The sequence below is a fragment of the Botrytis fragariae genome (genome assembly GCF_013461495.1).
Source record: "Botrytis fragariae strain BVB16 chromosome Unknown tig00000225, whole genome shotgun sequence".
NCBI lineage: Eukaryota > Fungi > Ascomycota > Leotiomycetes > Helotiales > Sclerotiniaceae > Botrytis > Botrytis fragariae.
The window spans coordinates 710,403-725,191 of record NW_023501002.1 but is presented as its reverse complement, the minus strand read 5'-3'; the positions used below and the strand labels follow the sequence as shown (position 1 = coordinate 725,191).

Here is a 14,789-nt window from a genome sequence, read left to right as displayed (position 1 = left end):
GCCATGGATCTAAATTCCTTCCCAATAATACTGCTACCAAATCGACTTGTCATCTCATGTTTTTCCTTTCCCAAATTGCCCAATGTGAAAGAGGCTCTTTCCTTTCCTTACCTTACCTTGAAATATCACATTAAGCACTACTTACTCACGTGCCCCAGGGTACATTGTTTTTTTGTACACGATGTACTCAAGGATTTCGTATCCTGGAAGAATCTGACCTGATTTCTGTCATATCAAATAAATCTTCGCAGCCCTCATAAAATCCTTGGTGCAAAAGAAGCAAATTGCCATGATATGCACGAAGACAGAAAGAAAAAAAACGTCCTTGATTCATGAATATTGGGTCTCTTCATTTGACGGTAGAGAACCTGGAAGTCTGGCTAAAAAGGTATGACGTGAAGTATAAAAATAGGTGGATGATTATCAATTTTTGCCTGAGGAATTCTTAACCTTATTAGCGGGGGCATTCTGTGCCGCCTTGACGATTTGATTGACCAAACTCCATTCCTCTTCTCAATCAATACATTGAACCCCCCTTTTATGAATATTCTCTTCATTATCTTTCCTTCATGAATGACGAATCCTTGAATCGATAACGATTATCGCAAAAACCTGTCAGATTCATAATTTGGGTGTAAGGGGGCTTTTGCAGCTCTACTTAACACAGCCCCAAATCGACACAAGCGCAAAGCTTCCACCACGGCCAACCTTGAAACCCAGGGAACGTCAAAAGTGTTCTGCGATACTATTCTACCGTTATCTATCATTGACGCCCTAAGAAACGATCCCGCCATCTCTGGCGAACCTTCACGATGGCTAGCAGTAGCAGAATAGACTCAAGCCTTCCAGCGTATGTTTGGAACTCTGTCATACAAGAAGAAGAATAGAACTGACAAACCTATAGGCAGCCCAACCTGCGATTAACTAGTAGGCTTGTTTGGCAATTGAATGTCAGTCGATATACTAATCATCAACAGTAATTGCTGCCGACGGCTTGTACAAGCGTGATGTTTTTAGTAGAGATACCGATCCCCCCAAGAAGACAACCGTTTTAATCGTGTGACTTAGGATTTCCGGACCCGTTTGCAGTTGCGACACTGAGTGGCGAGCAGACGAAGACGACCGCTGTTATCAAAAGGACTCTAAATCCATACTGGAACGAGATCTTCGACCTGTGAATATGGAATATCCTCTACAGGAAAGACTCTGGGCTGATTTACTTTTAGGCGTGCGAACGAAGATAGTATATTAGCAGTACAGATATTCGACCAAAAGAAATTCAAGAAGAAGGACCAAGGGTTCTTAGGAGTAATAAATGTTCGTGTTGGAGATGTCATCGACTTTTCTTCGCCCCAAGATCGTGAGTCGTGATATTTCTCTTTGTTACCATTCTCGTTTGGGGGCTTATATTTAATCACACAGAAATGCTCACCCGAGATCTGAAAAAATCGACGGATAATCTTGTAGTACATGGAAAACTTATTATAAGTCTTTCCACAAATCTAGATGCCCCTCCAAGAGGAGGCAGCCTCGCTCCGCCTACGAACGGCCATTCAACGTCAAGCAACCGACCTTCAATCCACACTCCAACTGGCTCCGTTTCTGGTTTCTCAAACTCGGCTTCTTCGCCTGCTTCTCATACCCCTCAACCACAAGGAGTCGTTATGGCTAACGGAGCTCTCTCCAATGGACCAACCCCCGGACATGCACCCGCTGCAGGCAGCGGCGGAAGCAACGCACCTACGGCCAGCGCAGGTGCAGGACACCGAAACGGTTTGAGCTCATTCGAGGATGCTCAGGGTAGATTGCCAGCTGGATGGGAAAGGCGGGAAGATAACTTGGGACGAACCTATTATGTCGACCACAACACAAGATCTACAAGTTGGAATAGACCATCTGCATCAGGGACGACCGAGACAAGGCAGGACGAGAGAAATGCTAATACTCAAGTGGAGCGTCAACGACATCAGAACAGAACTCTACCTGAAGATCGCACCGGTGCCAATTCACCAAATTTGGCACAGCAACAAGCTAGCAGTAGTGCTAACACCGCTGCTGCGACTACGATGATGGCTACTGGAGCCACTACCGCAGGAACCGGAGAACTTCCACCACTCTGGGAACAGAGACATACTCCCGAGGGCCGTCCTTATTTCGTGGACCACAATACCCGAACCACAACTTGGGTAGACCCTAGGCGTCAACAATATATCCGCATGTATGGTGGTCAAAATGCAAACAATACCATTCAACAACAACCAGTTTCACAACTTGGTCCTCTGCCAAGTGGCTGGGAAATGAGACTCACAAATACTGCAAGAGTTTACTTTGTGGATCACAACACCAAAACCACTACCTGGGATGACCCTCGACTGCCCTCTTCGCTGGATCAGAACGTACCGCAATACAAGCGTGATTTCAGAAGAAAGCTTATCTACTTTCGTTCACAACCAGCCTTACGCATCCTCTCCGGTCAATGCCATGTTAAGATCCGAAGATCACATATTTTCGAGGATTCTTACGCTGAAATTATGCGTCAATCTGCCACTGATTTGAAGAAACGTCTGATGATTAAATTTGATGGAGAAGATGGTCTCGATTATGGTGGATTGTCGAGAGAATTCTTCTTCCTTCTCTCTCATGAAATGTTCAACCCTTTCTATTGTTTATTCGAATACTCTGCTCACGACAACTATACTCTTCAAATCAACCCCCACTCCGGAATTAACCCAGAACATCTTAACTACTTCAAATTCATTGGTAGAGTGGTTGGTTTGGCCATCTTCCATCGTCGATTCTTGGATGCATTTTTCATTGGTGCCCTGTACAAAATGATGCTTAATAAGGCTGTCTCCCTTCAAGATATGGAGGGAGTTGATGCTGATTTTCATCGAAGTCTTCAATGGATGTTGGATAATCCAATTGAAGGTGTTCTAGACCAGACATTCTCGACAGAAGATGAGAGATTTGGTGTTACAAACGTCGAAGACCTTAAACCGGGCGGAAGAGATATTGAAGTCACAGATGAGAATAAAAAAGAGTATGTTGATTTGATGGTCAAATGGAGGATTCAAAAACGAATTGATGAGCAATTCCAAGCTTTCATCACTGGTTTCCATGAGCTTATTCCAGCCGAGCTTGTTAATGTCTTTGACGAAAGAGAGCTCGAGTTGCTGATTGGTGGTATTGCGGAAATTGATGTTGACGATTGGAAGAAGCACACAGACTATAGAGGATACACAGAATCTGATGAGGTCATTAAGTTTTTCTGGCAAACGATCCGCAGCTGGGATGGAGAACAGAAATCTCGCCTTCTTCAATTTGCCACTGGTACTTCTCGTATTCCCGTCAACGGATTTAAAGATCTTCAAGGTAGTGACGGGCCGAGAAGATTCACAATTGAAAAGCAAGGAGAGCCGAACAATTTACCAAAATCTCACACCTGGTAAGCTACCTCTGAAATTCTAGATATTGCACATACTAACAGCATGAATTAGTTTCAACCGACTGGATCTTCCACCATACAAGAACCTTGAGCAGTTGCAAACCAAATTGACGATGGCAGTGGAAGAGACGATGGGATTCGGACAGGAGTGATTTATGTTTTGGAAGGGTTTCATTGGTTCTGCATGGTGTTATTTTCTATACAAGCTGAGGGAGGTCCAGGTTTCTCAACTTTATATTACCTGGAATGGATTGGAGGTATGAATTATTATCCGGAATAAATAGCCGTCTCATGGCTCAAGTCTCGTTAGGAAATGCATTGTAACGATTGATACATTAATCGAAAGAAAACAAATCCAGCTCAGAGTATCTGATGACCTTGTATTTAGTGGGTATTGCACTAGAAAGAATGATCATTCGTTACCGCAATGAATTGCCCGTGATGGTTTTTCTTGATGTACCATTTCCAATCAAATATGAAGAGAACATTGAGCAAGATTTAGGGCTTGGGTGTAGCCTCCTGTACAAACTTTTGTATGGTAGGTCGCATTTCCCAAAGAATAGAGGCACAAGGTACAATGACAGCTTACTAGTAACCAATCCAATCAAATCTTGATCACGAGCACTTGTTTCGAGCAATAGATTTCAAAAGCGTACTTTGTTGAGGGCACTCCAAGTCTAAACAATAGGTCTGGCAATCAAAAATATAATGCGAAGCATGCTGTTAAGACTTGGGGAATAAACATATCAGAGAGCAAGTGTTGAAAAATAAACATGGTGGATGTGTAGAACGGGCACGACACAAGCATTAAATCAAAGTTATCGAAACTAGTATTCTTTAGTGGTTGTTTGTGTCTCTAATTGATGTAGATCTCTGGACTTCTGCTTCGGGCCGCTTCTTCACTTAGAGGTTTCTAGCCCGTAATATGCTTAATGCAATGCATATATGCATCTAAACAATTTCGATTTAGTTTTCGAATGTTTATTTGTGTTATTGATTCGACCAACGGTAACGATTACTTCGCATATGTAGTGAGGTACGTTAGAAGTAGAAATATGCATGGCATATTGAACTACGTGGGCAACATGGTTGCTCGGCGACCCCTGAAACATGCAACCTAAAGTCGTCTATGTACACAGAGACTAGACTCTTCTTGGAAATGCACCAATGAAACGCTAGGTACTTTGGGGCAATACCAATGCGGGATATGCTTAAAAAGGGAGCATGGGGAAGCAGTCTGAAGATCATTCTGAAGATTGTGATATATTGGTTGTCTGGGGAGTTTCTTTTGCTTTCGAGTGTATGTTGATTTTGGTTGGAATGTCTTGGTTGGTCACACGGGGGAGTTTGGCTTTTGAACGGTGAAAGGGAAGGAGATGAATTATATATCTATAATGGATGTATGCGTGTTGTTGTGAAATTTCTTCTTTCTCTCTGCTTTTTTTCCTGTACCGCGTATATTACAACGTTGGACCAATTGATCATTGTGAAGTTATACAAAAAACGCGTACTACATTACTCTCGCATATAGTACCTGTCTAATACTCGCACTTACTTTCATACTCGTACATCTCATTATCCCTACAACCTCGAACTCAACTTTAAAAATGCACTTCTCAAAAGCAACTCTTCCTTTCGCGGCCTTGGTTTCCTATGCTGCTGCTACGACTACAGTAGCGGCTACAGTTGGTTTCTCTGCTTCTTGCGCGGGACAGAATGTTCTCGATGCATGTGTGAGTTCGACAACGGCGATTGCCCAGGCGTGCCAATCTACCGATTATCTTTGTTTGTGCACGAGTTGGAATTCAGTCTTGACGTATGTTTCCCCCTTTTCCACTCTCTCCCCCAACTTTTTTTCCTTCTTTCTTTGCAATGTGATTGACCCGGACCCTAACTAATCAATCTATCTAATAGTTGCTATAATGTATGTCCCAACGATACAGGCTACACAGGGGTTCTCGCCAATAAACAAGCCTATTGTAACGATGCCTTGGCCTACGCATCAACTACTACATCCTCTGCGATCTCAAAAGATTGGTCTACGACTTCCACTGCAAGTGACGCGACAGCGACGGCAACGGGAGCAGGAAGTGGAAGTGGAACAACTACTGCGAAGGCGCAGACAACTGGAGGGAGCTCATCAAGTAACACGGCAAGTGCAGCAGAGTCGACGAGTAGCCAGAGTAGTGGCGCTGGGGAGAGGGTTGTGGGAGTTAACGGAATGATGGGGGTTCTTGGGGTATGGCTGCTGTGGGTGCTGCGTTTTTTTAGGAGATGTTGAGAGAGAGTAGGGAAAGGGTTGTGTGGTTAATGGGGTATGAAGGGGTGAGTATACTTGATGTGAGGGATGTTGGGTATGAGTTAATTTTGCGAATGAGACATGCTATAATTGATTGATTAATATCTATTGAATAATGAGCTGATGGAATGAATGATAAAGATTTTTTAGGCCAAGTGGTATATAGTAGTATTGTTAACTAATTTAATCATTTTCATGAACTCGGAGCATGGAGTTGACTTTTCTGAATTTAAATCACAGAGTTCCTAAGGTTAGGACAGTTCTGTATATTCTATTGGGTCGTCAAAGCAAGGACTATGCTACGTGGTCATGATATGTGCATGATGGAATAGATGAAGAAGTATAGATAAGTACTGCCTTCTAATGTATGTACAAACACCCAATCGGTTCTCAGAAATATCCACAGGGAAACAAACAACAACGACAACAAAAATCACCCCTCAACCATTGCTCAAAAGTCCATCCATCATTCTTTGACCAACACCCTCTAAATACTCCTGACTTCCACTACTCAGAATGTTCATCTGAAATAATTTATCCAGTGCAGTATCCGGCCTTAGTGGGCTCGTCGCCATTGTTGTTTCCAATGAACATTTGGCATGCATGGGCAGTATCGTAACAGACATTCTTCAACGTGGCCGTGTCTCCGTAATTGGAATTGATACCGGCAAGTATACCGCCGTTGACAGCAGTGGTGCCCTCAATGTAGACGTTGCGTTTACATTGGGATGAACACTGATGAGAAGGTTAGTTATGCATTTGTGAAAGAAGCGAGAAGAGATAAGTAAGAGAAGAAAGAGAAGATCATAAATAGAAAGAAAAACTCACGTTTCCGCAACTTCGGTACAACTTTCCATAATCCTCAACGTAAAAGTTGATGATGTTAACAGTACCACATCCGTTATGTTGGACGACTTTGTCGCTAGCGTGATATGCTCCGCCTCCTATAATCCATGATTGATCACCAGCCTTGTCACTCTTGATGGAAATGGCATCCTCGCATACGTCTTCGAACCAAACGTATTTGAGAGTACAAGCTCCAGAACAGTGAACACCCTCAGCTTGGTTTTTGCCGATGATGACATTTTGGAGGGTTGCTCCGGCGTGGAGGAGAAAGACGGCGTCAGAATCGCCTGATTAGGAGTGTTAGTCTCATTTTTGGAGGGTTTGAATGTATTAGAGTAGTTGTGTTACTTACCTCCTTCAGTTTGTCCGGTGCAAGCACCGGATCCACGATCATATCTTGCCCAGCCACCGTCGAAGGTGGTTCCAGCAGCAACTTCGATGACTTTACTGTTAGTCTTGGTCGAGGTTGCTGCGGGAACGCCTCCGGTGTAGCCTAGACAGGCGAGGGCAGAGGGGAGGATAGCCATGAGGCTCGCAAGCTTGAGCGTGGCAACCATAGTGAATGATTGGAGTCGATGCTGAGTGTAGATGAATCTGATGCTTTGATGCTTGCCAGAGGATGAAGATGATGGTCACTCAGTATGGCATCATGGCTCTTATATAGTCACAAATCTGTGGAGTATTCGGGGTTCCTGCACCTCACTCGAGGATAAATTTCTTCGCGCCGATGAATCTGTATAGATCCGTAAAATAGTCCGGAGAGTGAATACTCTTCTTGGAACGAAACACTAAATCTTTGATTGGCATATTCCAGGGAGGCTGCAGCTAAATTCTTGTTTTCTTTCAATGGTGGAGGAGGCAAGGAAACAATTTCTGAATACGAACGGAAGAACTCCTCCTGCTTCTTAACCAAGCTGGTCAAATCCATAACACGAGATCATTTTGAGTGCTATCATAGCAAGATAATGTTGACAGCTAGCAAAATGATCATGGTAACAGAACAACCCTCCAGGGTTTGTTGTGCTAGTATCATATACATGCACTTTCGGGATGGATACTACTGAGTACCGACCTGAAAGTGAAAGCAATTGGAGCGATTAAATCGAGCCTGGAATCTTTGCCTAGACATTGCCCCGTGGTTTCTCCAGAGCTGTGCTACATCGTCATGTGCATATGGTACGTGGTGATTGGAAGCTTGGCGGCTATAGAAGCTTCATTATTTTTCCGACGTCGGCTTGGCGCTTACACCGTTGCATGGCAGTGGATCCATCCACCCAGATGAAACCATTGTTGGGGGTATCGTGAAATTAGGAAGACATGACTCGCTAGCGACAGGTGTGGTTAAAAGAAACTTCGCAAATTAACCGCCAAGCAGCCGCCAAGCGCCAAGGAAGCTGGTCCCGAAAAGCTCATGAACCTGGTGGACGGATTGTATTTCTGCGTTGTGATTGTCTTTATATTGTTGCATTCTCCTCACCAATGTCGGGACGAGACACCGTCCGAAGATTAGACGCGACTTCTATCTATGGTAAGTGGGAACTAGTAGCGAAAACCTGAACAAAGACTCCTGATTGTATAGAGGTATGACTTTTTGTTCCACTTCTTCTATACGTTTTGGCGGCCGATATTTCGCCTAGGTCCTCTAGATTCGACGATGTAGGATGACATTTGGGACGTATGGGATGACCGTGTTTGAACATCTGGGCATGGGTATAATTATGCTAAAACAGATATCTAGCTATCTAGCTATGGGTATCGACTGTGGGCTCCTTCATCCTTCCTTTCTTTGTTGTAAACAACTACAATCTGGTAAAGATACTGTATCCGTGACCTCTCTTTGACTGAACTGATTGATAAAAACTTTGTAATTACCAATCCAACTCTGTCAACTCAAGAGTCCTCGACCTCGAGACTTTACTTCTCGGACACGGCATCTCTACCTTCTCATACTCTTTTACGAAAAGTCCAGATTCTTTCAGGATGTCTTCCCACAATACGAAATACATCCAGCTATTCTCAAATAGAGGCTCCGCCAAATGATCCGCATATACAATCCGTCCCATATTCTTACCGTGTCCAACCATACCGACTCCATCGGCCTCCTTTCCAGTGTCTTCCAACCCGCGCGAGCCCCAGGTCCACGCTTCTTGTCTGCGACCGTTATCAGTAACGATCTTCTTGACTCTGCATTTTGCGCAGATAGTCAGATCGACATCGTTTCTTCGATGCTGATAAGGTTCCCCGCCGTAGCTCAGGGCCTTTATTTGCGGGATAAAGCTTTCAGGATCACCGATGAAAGAATAATCCGAGCGACGTTTCTTGACTCCCTGAACAAGAGCTCTGGCAAGAAGATCGGTGATATATTCATGAGGCAGCAGTTTAGTCGATGAGGGGTTCTCAACGTGGTCCCAGAATTCCTTCTCCATTGCACACTCATCCCAACTTGTAGGTGGCAGAACTCTGTAGCATCCGCCGCACCATTGTGCGCCGCCGCTCCAGAAGAAGCTCTCGTTCCACAGCAAGTCCGCGAGTGTCGGATACCATTTCACTTCACTATCATCAAGTGGCAGATAGTCAAAGCAGCGCTTGTCCATATCCAATATATAGTTTCCGCACGCCGATACTTGCAGGCTTAGAGGCAAGGACAGCCGAGCCGCATAGCAGGTATCGGGATTTGAAGGATGACAACTACCATGGATGTATTTGTCAACGTCGGAATACTTCTTGAACACTCTTCGGAAGTGAGAACTACTTAGCGAGAAGCAAACTTTGGAAACGAGATCAAGCTCGCTCATGACCTGCAAGATGATATCGACTGGACAGTTTTCAAAGGCACCAACTATATCGCTTTTTTGAGTTAGCCAACTTTGCACATAGCCGAGGGAACTCAGGGGAGAATAGGTTGCAGGTGCAAGGCATAGAGAGGTAACTTACGCGCTGTCCTTTACAAGTGGTGATACAATGGTATCCTCCACATCCACATCGTTGATGTCTTCATGTGGCTGCATTTGGAGCTTTTGCACGCATTGCGCGACAGAACTTGGAGAAGACATGGCTATGAGTATGTGGCTAGATATACCTAGAATACTAGTCAATAGATATAAGTTCAACTGTCATAAGATAGGGCTGTGCTCTGGTTTGAACTCTCTCCTTGATTGAATACATGTTGAATGAATAGGTAGCCTCAATGCCGGATAACTACTGGCCATGATAACATCAAGAGAATATCCAGGACTTGGTGGTGAATATCTTCGAATTGAGACGGAACTTACGGAAATGAATGTAATTAAAGATATTACTAGTAAATAAGTCGAACTACTATGTCCGAGTGTCAAATTATTAGATAGAAACAAATGTGAATTGACCTTCTTATTAATCTATTCAGTGTCCTTGAAAACTGAAAGATAGATGTGAAGAATATCTTCGAGTGTCAAGGTAGTGAATGATAGGTATTTAGTATTTGATAGATTAACAAGATGTAAGTCTATTCTTTTTATGTTGCCAGCTGTTTGTAGAATGTGAAACGTATACTAGGAATCCAAATCTTAAAAGGCACGGGTGTGTCTACGGTTTATATATGAATGATAAGCAGTGTACAAAGTCGGTGACTTAGTGAATTCCATTAAGGATTGGACTAAAAGGGGCTTAGTCGACAGTATGAACAGGAAGATATTCGTCATAATAGACTATATCGCCGTAGATTCCAAACGATGAGTGTCAAGCTCTCATCTTGTGTGACTAGAAAGTCCTAGTATCAGGATTTACGTTTTCTTTTCTCGGTAGCGCTTGCCCTAAGAGTTGGACCAAGAGTCACTACCAGATAGGTCTTTATTTTGGAAGGCGTAAGTATCTAGTAACGGTTTCTAACAAATCTTAAAGGTATCCTGAGCAGATAGCCTGAGCTATTGCTGATGGCATATGGAGCTTGCTGATCTCAGTCTTCGCTAAGTTTAGGATGTAAAATTCTTCTCGAGATCGTGCCGAAAAGGGGTTATAAAATTAAACCTCTAAAATGACTTTAGGCCAGAGGACAAGACTTGAAGGCCCAGCTAACATTAGTTAATTCCCTAAAGCTTCTCTATAGTCAAAACATGTTTTCATCTGATTTACTACATTTAAGTTTTTGATTCAGTGGCACCGGAAAATAAATTCTAATAGCTCTAGCATCATGTCGTGCAGCTTGCCTGATCACTTTTCGAAGAGTCTTCGAACTATTAATCTCATTCGTCCGGTTCTCTAAACCTTGCGTCAAGTTTGAGATGGAATTCTCTTACCAACCATTGATCACCAACATGAGTCTTATGTAATAAAGCTACAAACTAGTCAATAATAATAGCCTTTCCAAGTTACCAATATATCGCCGCAATCTGCATTGGCAGCCTTCAAGGCTCTTTAAGCTTCATACGCGCTATCAGATGTAGTTTCTTCAATGAGTAAACCAAGTCAGCCAAGTTATGGCTCATGGACCATGTGTTGCACAGCATGCCACGCTAATGCAAAAAGCCCTATTCATATGCTGAGCCTCATTTACAATCAATGTTTAGAGAATAACGAACACACAATGAACAAGACTGTACTGTATCAAAACCAGGGGCTAGCGAATTAGAAATCAGTAAAGTGTTTGTATCATCTCGAGACCGCTTCCAACTTCTTTTGAAATGAAAACTCGACTACAGGCACCGTTAAAATTCTGGGTATAAGTTTAGTGATATGTCAGAAATGCAAATTGGCCGATTAACGTTAGATCAAATGTCAGCGTATCATAGGTCGACGCTTGGCCTTTCCTACTACTTCTAGCTTGGTTGTTCTTTCCATTTATACCACTTTAAGTTTGGTCGTTCTTTCCATTCATAGATACAGATTTTGATAGAGAACCAGTTCCACGCCCTCCACAATACGTCATCATGGATCGAAACGTCTTTGATTTGAGCGCTGCATTGATTTTATGAAAAAGAAGAGTCTCATTATGACTCATTGATGAGCCTTGCAACGCTTCCCATGAGAGGCAATCCTGCTTGAAATGCTCACTCTAGGGAGATTGCCAAGAGTTTCTCGCAATAGAATCGTAGCGTTCGAAGTAAATTGAGTTGAATTCGGTGGTGGTTGGTGTGAGTATTTAAAGTTGTTAATCGTTTCGTTTTGACTCTCGCAGGTCCAAAAACTCACTAGCCGATTGCGTAATTCATCAAAACCGTTGGTAGTGCGAAGAACGTAAGCTAGAACGAGCTAGTCAATACAGTTGATCACTGCTTCGGTGAAGTAAATTGTGGCCTTTGAAAAGCCACGATTCGAATGAAGATCCTACAAAAATCGACACTGAATGAATATACGTTGCCCTCTGAAGTGTTACACGTCATTTTGCCTGGTATCTCGGAAAATCAAGTTCCGTCTTGCGCTCAAACTTACTTCTACAATTTAGAGACACTATGCAATTCTTGATAGCTGTTGGCTACTTAGGTACAGATACTGGTAGTTCCACAATAATAGCAAAGTAGCATCTCATGAACCAGAACCCTTGTAAAACTTTATAAACAGGTTCGACAGGACCAGACTAAAGTGCAGAGTTCCATGACGCTGCCTTCATGCGGATGGTACTGGGTCTAGACCAGGAATCTGAACACCTTTATACCCCTGTACCCCAGTACAGATATGCAACACAAGACAATAAAGCTAGATTTGACTTTATACTAGTCTTCACACCCTGGTACAGATATGCAACAAAACTTATAGGTATCGAGTCCTCTTTATCCGGTTCGACAAAAACTTTCTTGATTGTGGGATCATGGCCAATCAAACTTCGACAGACCGATTGCGTTATGGGCCTTTGAGCATGATCGACACTCACCAGCCTCCCATTTTCAAAATAAATATGTGTGTCTACCTCTAATTCGGAGGATACTGACTACATCCAGCGCAACATTCGAGTGTTTTGTCCACCTGCCTAGATAGGTATGCTTAATCAGAACCAAAAGTTTGTGCTTCGGAAAAAATGGGTGAGCCGTGAAAGATTCTGCAAGAAATAGAACTGTCATTTAATGCTCAGCAATGAATATACGGATCATATTATTTAACCAAATCTAATGGAAATAACTTGCTGCAAAACATCAAGAAGACCATGGCATAGTGTATCTTCAGAGGGTTGACGTTGCGATATTCTCCGAATGTCGGCAGTTCGGCGGCAGTTTATATGTGAGTTATGCATGATTAATAATCAGTCGATCATTGTCAACGTCCAACGTCGATTACATGAAGGAAAATACAGCATCACATCCAAACATCTGAATTTCAGCTTCGAAGGAGCAGTCTTTTCATCACAATAGTCGCTCATAACAAGCTTGACCCAATGGCAGCCCCTAGTGAGACCTACACTCCGGCATTTCCTCCAAAAACCAAGCCTCACATTTCAACCGGCATCCCCTTTCCTGAAGCATGTGTCCATCACATCAAAGACACATTCCATGCCTCAAAGATCTACATAATTGTATCGAACTCTATTAGCAAGACTTCCAATTTTAGCTCTCTTCAAGAACATCTTGGTGATCTGGTTGTGGGCGTGAGATATGGAATCAAGCCGCACACACCATGGGATGATGTTTTGGAAATCGTACAAGACATGCGAGAGAAAGAAGCAGATATCATTGTTACACTTGGAGCTGGATCACTTACTGATGGAGCAAAACTCATCTCATTCGTATGTTAAAATCGTTCATATAATCGGAATGCTTTCCAGCTTAACGTTAGAACCCAAAATTCCGGGTAGCCTTAGACTTCTGGCCTGCGGTTATATGCGTACTAGATCTACCACCCCATACTATTATACCCCCTAGTTTTGATAAAAACCCTTGCGGGATTTCCTAACACGGAACTAGGCATTAGCAAACAATGTATCCACTACCGATGAACTCTACTCTCTCTCGGCAGAGGCCAAAACCTCGGATCTAAAGCCATGCCAAGTCCCTATAATCAATATTCCAACATCCCTTTCTGGTGGGGAGTACTCGCCCTTTGCTGGTGCGACCAATACTTCGACGCATCAAAAGGTTTCCTTTAGTCACCCATCGATGGGCGCATCTCTTATCATTCTATCTCCTTCCCTGTGTATTTCTACTCCTCAACATATCTGGCTTAGCACTGGTCTTCGAGCCGTAGATCATTGTGTCGAAGGACTATGCTCGCTTGATAAAAATGTTTGCGCCGGAAGCGATGAGGAGTTTTCGAATGGATTGAGATTGCTTGTACCAAATTTATTGATCACTAAGAAAGATCCGACAAACGAGGACGCGAGATTAAAGGAAATGTGGGGGGTGGTGGAAGCAATGAAAGGAATTGGCAGAGGTATCCCGATGGGCGGGAGCCACGGAATTGGGCATCAGTTGGGACCACTAGGTGTTGGCCATGGCGAGACGAGCTGTATCATGTTACCACATGTATTGAAATATAATGCAAAACATAGTAGCAATGACGAGAAAGTTGTTGAAGGACAAAGAAAAGTACTAGACATTTTGTGGGAGGAAGCTACTGTCAAGGCTGTGCTCAAGAGAAGCGGATTGGAAAGGGAAACTTCCGATGCAGGTGATGTGGTTGGTGCTATCGTGCGCGAACTTGGCATGCCGAGAACACTGAAGGATGTAGGCGTAAAGAAGGAGCAATTAGATGCGCTAGCGGATAATTGTTTGAAAGATAGGTGGTTACCTACAAATGCTGTACCTCTGACTAGTAAAGAGCAAGTGCTTGAGGTGCTGGAAATGGCTGCCGGTTCATAGTATGATCATTCTGAGGGGTCGTTGAACTCATGATTTGAAGATATTTATCGATGTTGTTCTTAGCGACTTCATCTTTTTGTTGCACAAATATTCTGCAGCATATCACAATTGATCTTAGTCCTTGCCCACCGATCACCTCCAGCAGCACGAAAGTGTTCAAGTAAAATGACATGGAATAGTTTGCAAGACAATTAGAAATTCCAGAGAAAATAAAACGCAAAAATATATATTGTACAGTGGTCAAGCTGTGTGTTTGGAAGGGAATGTGTTCTTACCAAGTTCTGTCCTCTCGTCGCGCTACCACCATAATTTGTAATTGTCCTGGTTCCCTGGTACAAGCCAGGTAGTGGGTCCCATTGTTGATTTTGATGTTGATATCGTTACTGCAGAGCAGATTAAATTCAATTGCTTATAGTCACACTCCGAGGAGGTCGGA

The 14,789-nt window shown here is 43.2% G+C and overlaps 5 protein-coding genes across 5 annotated transcripts; 3 read left to right on the top strand and 2 right to left on the bottom strand.

Moving 5' to 3' along the window:
• The first annotated feature begins 580 nt into the window (after positions 1-580).
• On the top strand, positions 581-3,671 carry Bfra_011286 (putative hect-domain-containing protein). The gene is made up of 7 exons (XM_037341614.1): positions 581-850; positions 905-927; positions 978-1,016; positions 1,069-1,174; positions 1,227-1,360; positions 1,423-3,445; positions 3,498-3,671. The coding sequence occupies exons 1-7, from the start codon at positions 813-815 to the stop codon at positions 3,595-3,597; spliced, it is 2,463 nt and encodes an 820-aa protein (XP_037188426.1). The 5' UTR covers positions 581-812; the 3' UTR covers positions 3,598-3,671.
• A 1,381-nt stretch (positions 3,672-5,052) lies between these two features.
• Positions 5,053-5,726, top strand: Bfra_011285ca (putative gpi anchored serine-threonine rich protein; the record flags this gene model as incomplete). The annotated part of the gene is made up of 2 exons (XM_037341613.1): positions 5,053-5,261; positions 5,360-5,726. 2 exons carry the CDS (start codon positions 5,053-5,055, stop codon positions 5,724-5,726), a joined length of 576 nt encoding a protein of 191 aa, XP_037188425.1.
• A 552-nt stretch (positions 5,727-6,278) lies between these two features.
• On the bottom strand, positions 6,279-7,147 carry Bfra_011284 (putative pectate lyase protein; the record flags this gene model as incomplete). Its single annotated transcript, XM_037341612.1, has 3 exons — positions 6,279-6,479; positions 6,573-6,877; positions 6,943-7,147. 3 exons carry the CDS (start codon positions 7,145-7,147, stop codon positions 6,279-6,281), a joined length of 711 nt encoding a protein of 236 aa, XP_037188424.1.
• A 1,311-nt stretch (positions 7,148-8,458) lies between these two features.
• On the bottom strand, positions 8,459-9,643 carry Bfra_011283 (uncharacterized protein; the record flags this gene model as incomplete). Its single annotated transcript, XM_037341611.1, has 2 exons — positions 8,459-9,437; positions 9,525-9,643. The coding sequence occupies 2 exons, from the start codon at positions 9,641-9,643 to the stop codon at positions 8,459-8,461; spliced, it is 1,098 nt and encodes a 365-aa protein (XP_037188423.1).
• A 3,290-nt stretch (positions 9,644-12,933) lies between these two features.
• On the top strand, positions 12,934-14,353 carry Bfra_011282ca (putative fe-containing alcohol protein; the record flags this gene model as incomplete). Its single annotated transcript, XM_037341610.1, has 2 exons — positions 12,934-13,281; positions 13,460-14,353. 2 exons carry the CDS (start codon positions 12,934-12,936, stop codon positions 14,351-14,353), a joined length of 1,242 nt encoding a protein of 413 aa, XP_037188422.1.
• Between the last annotated feature and the right edge of the window lie 436 nt (positions 14,354-14,789).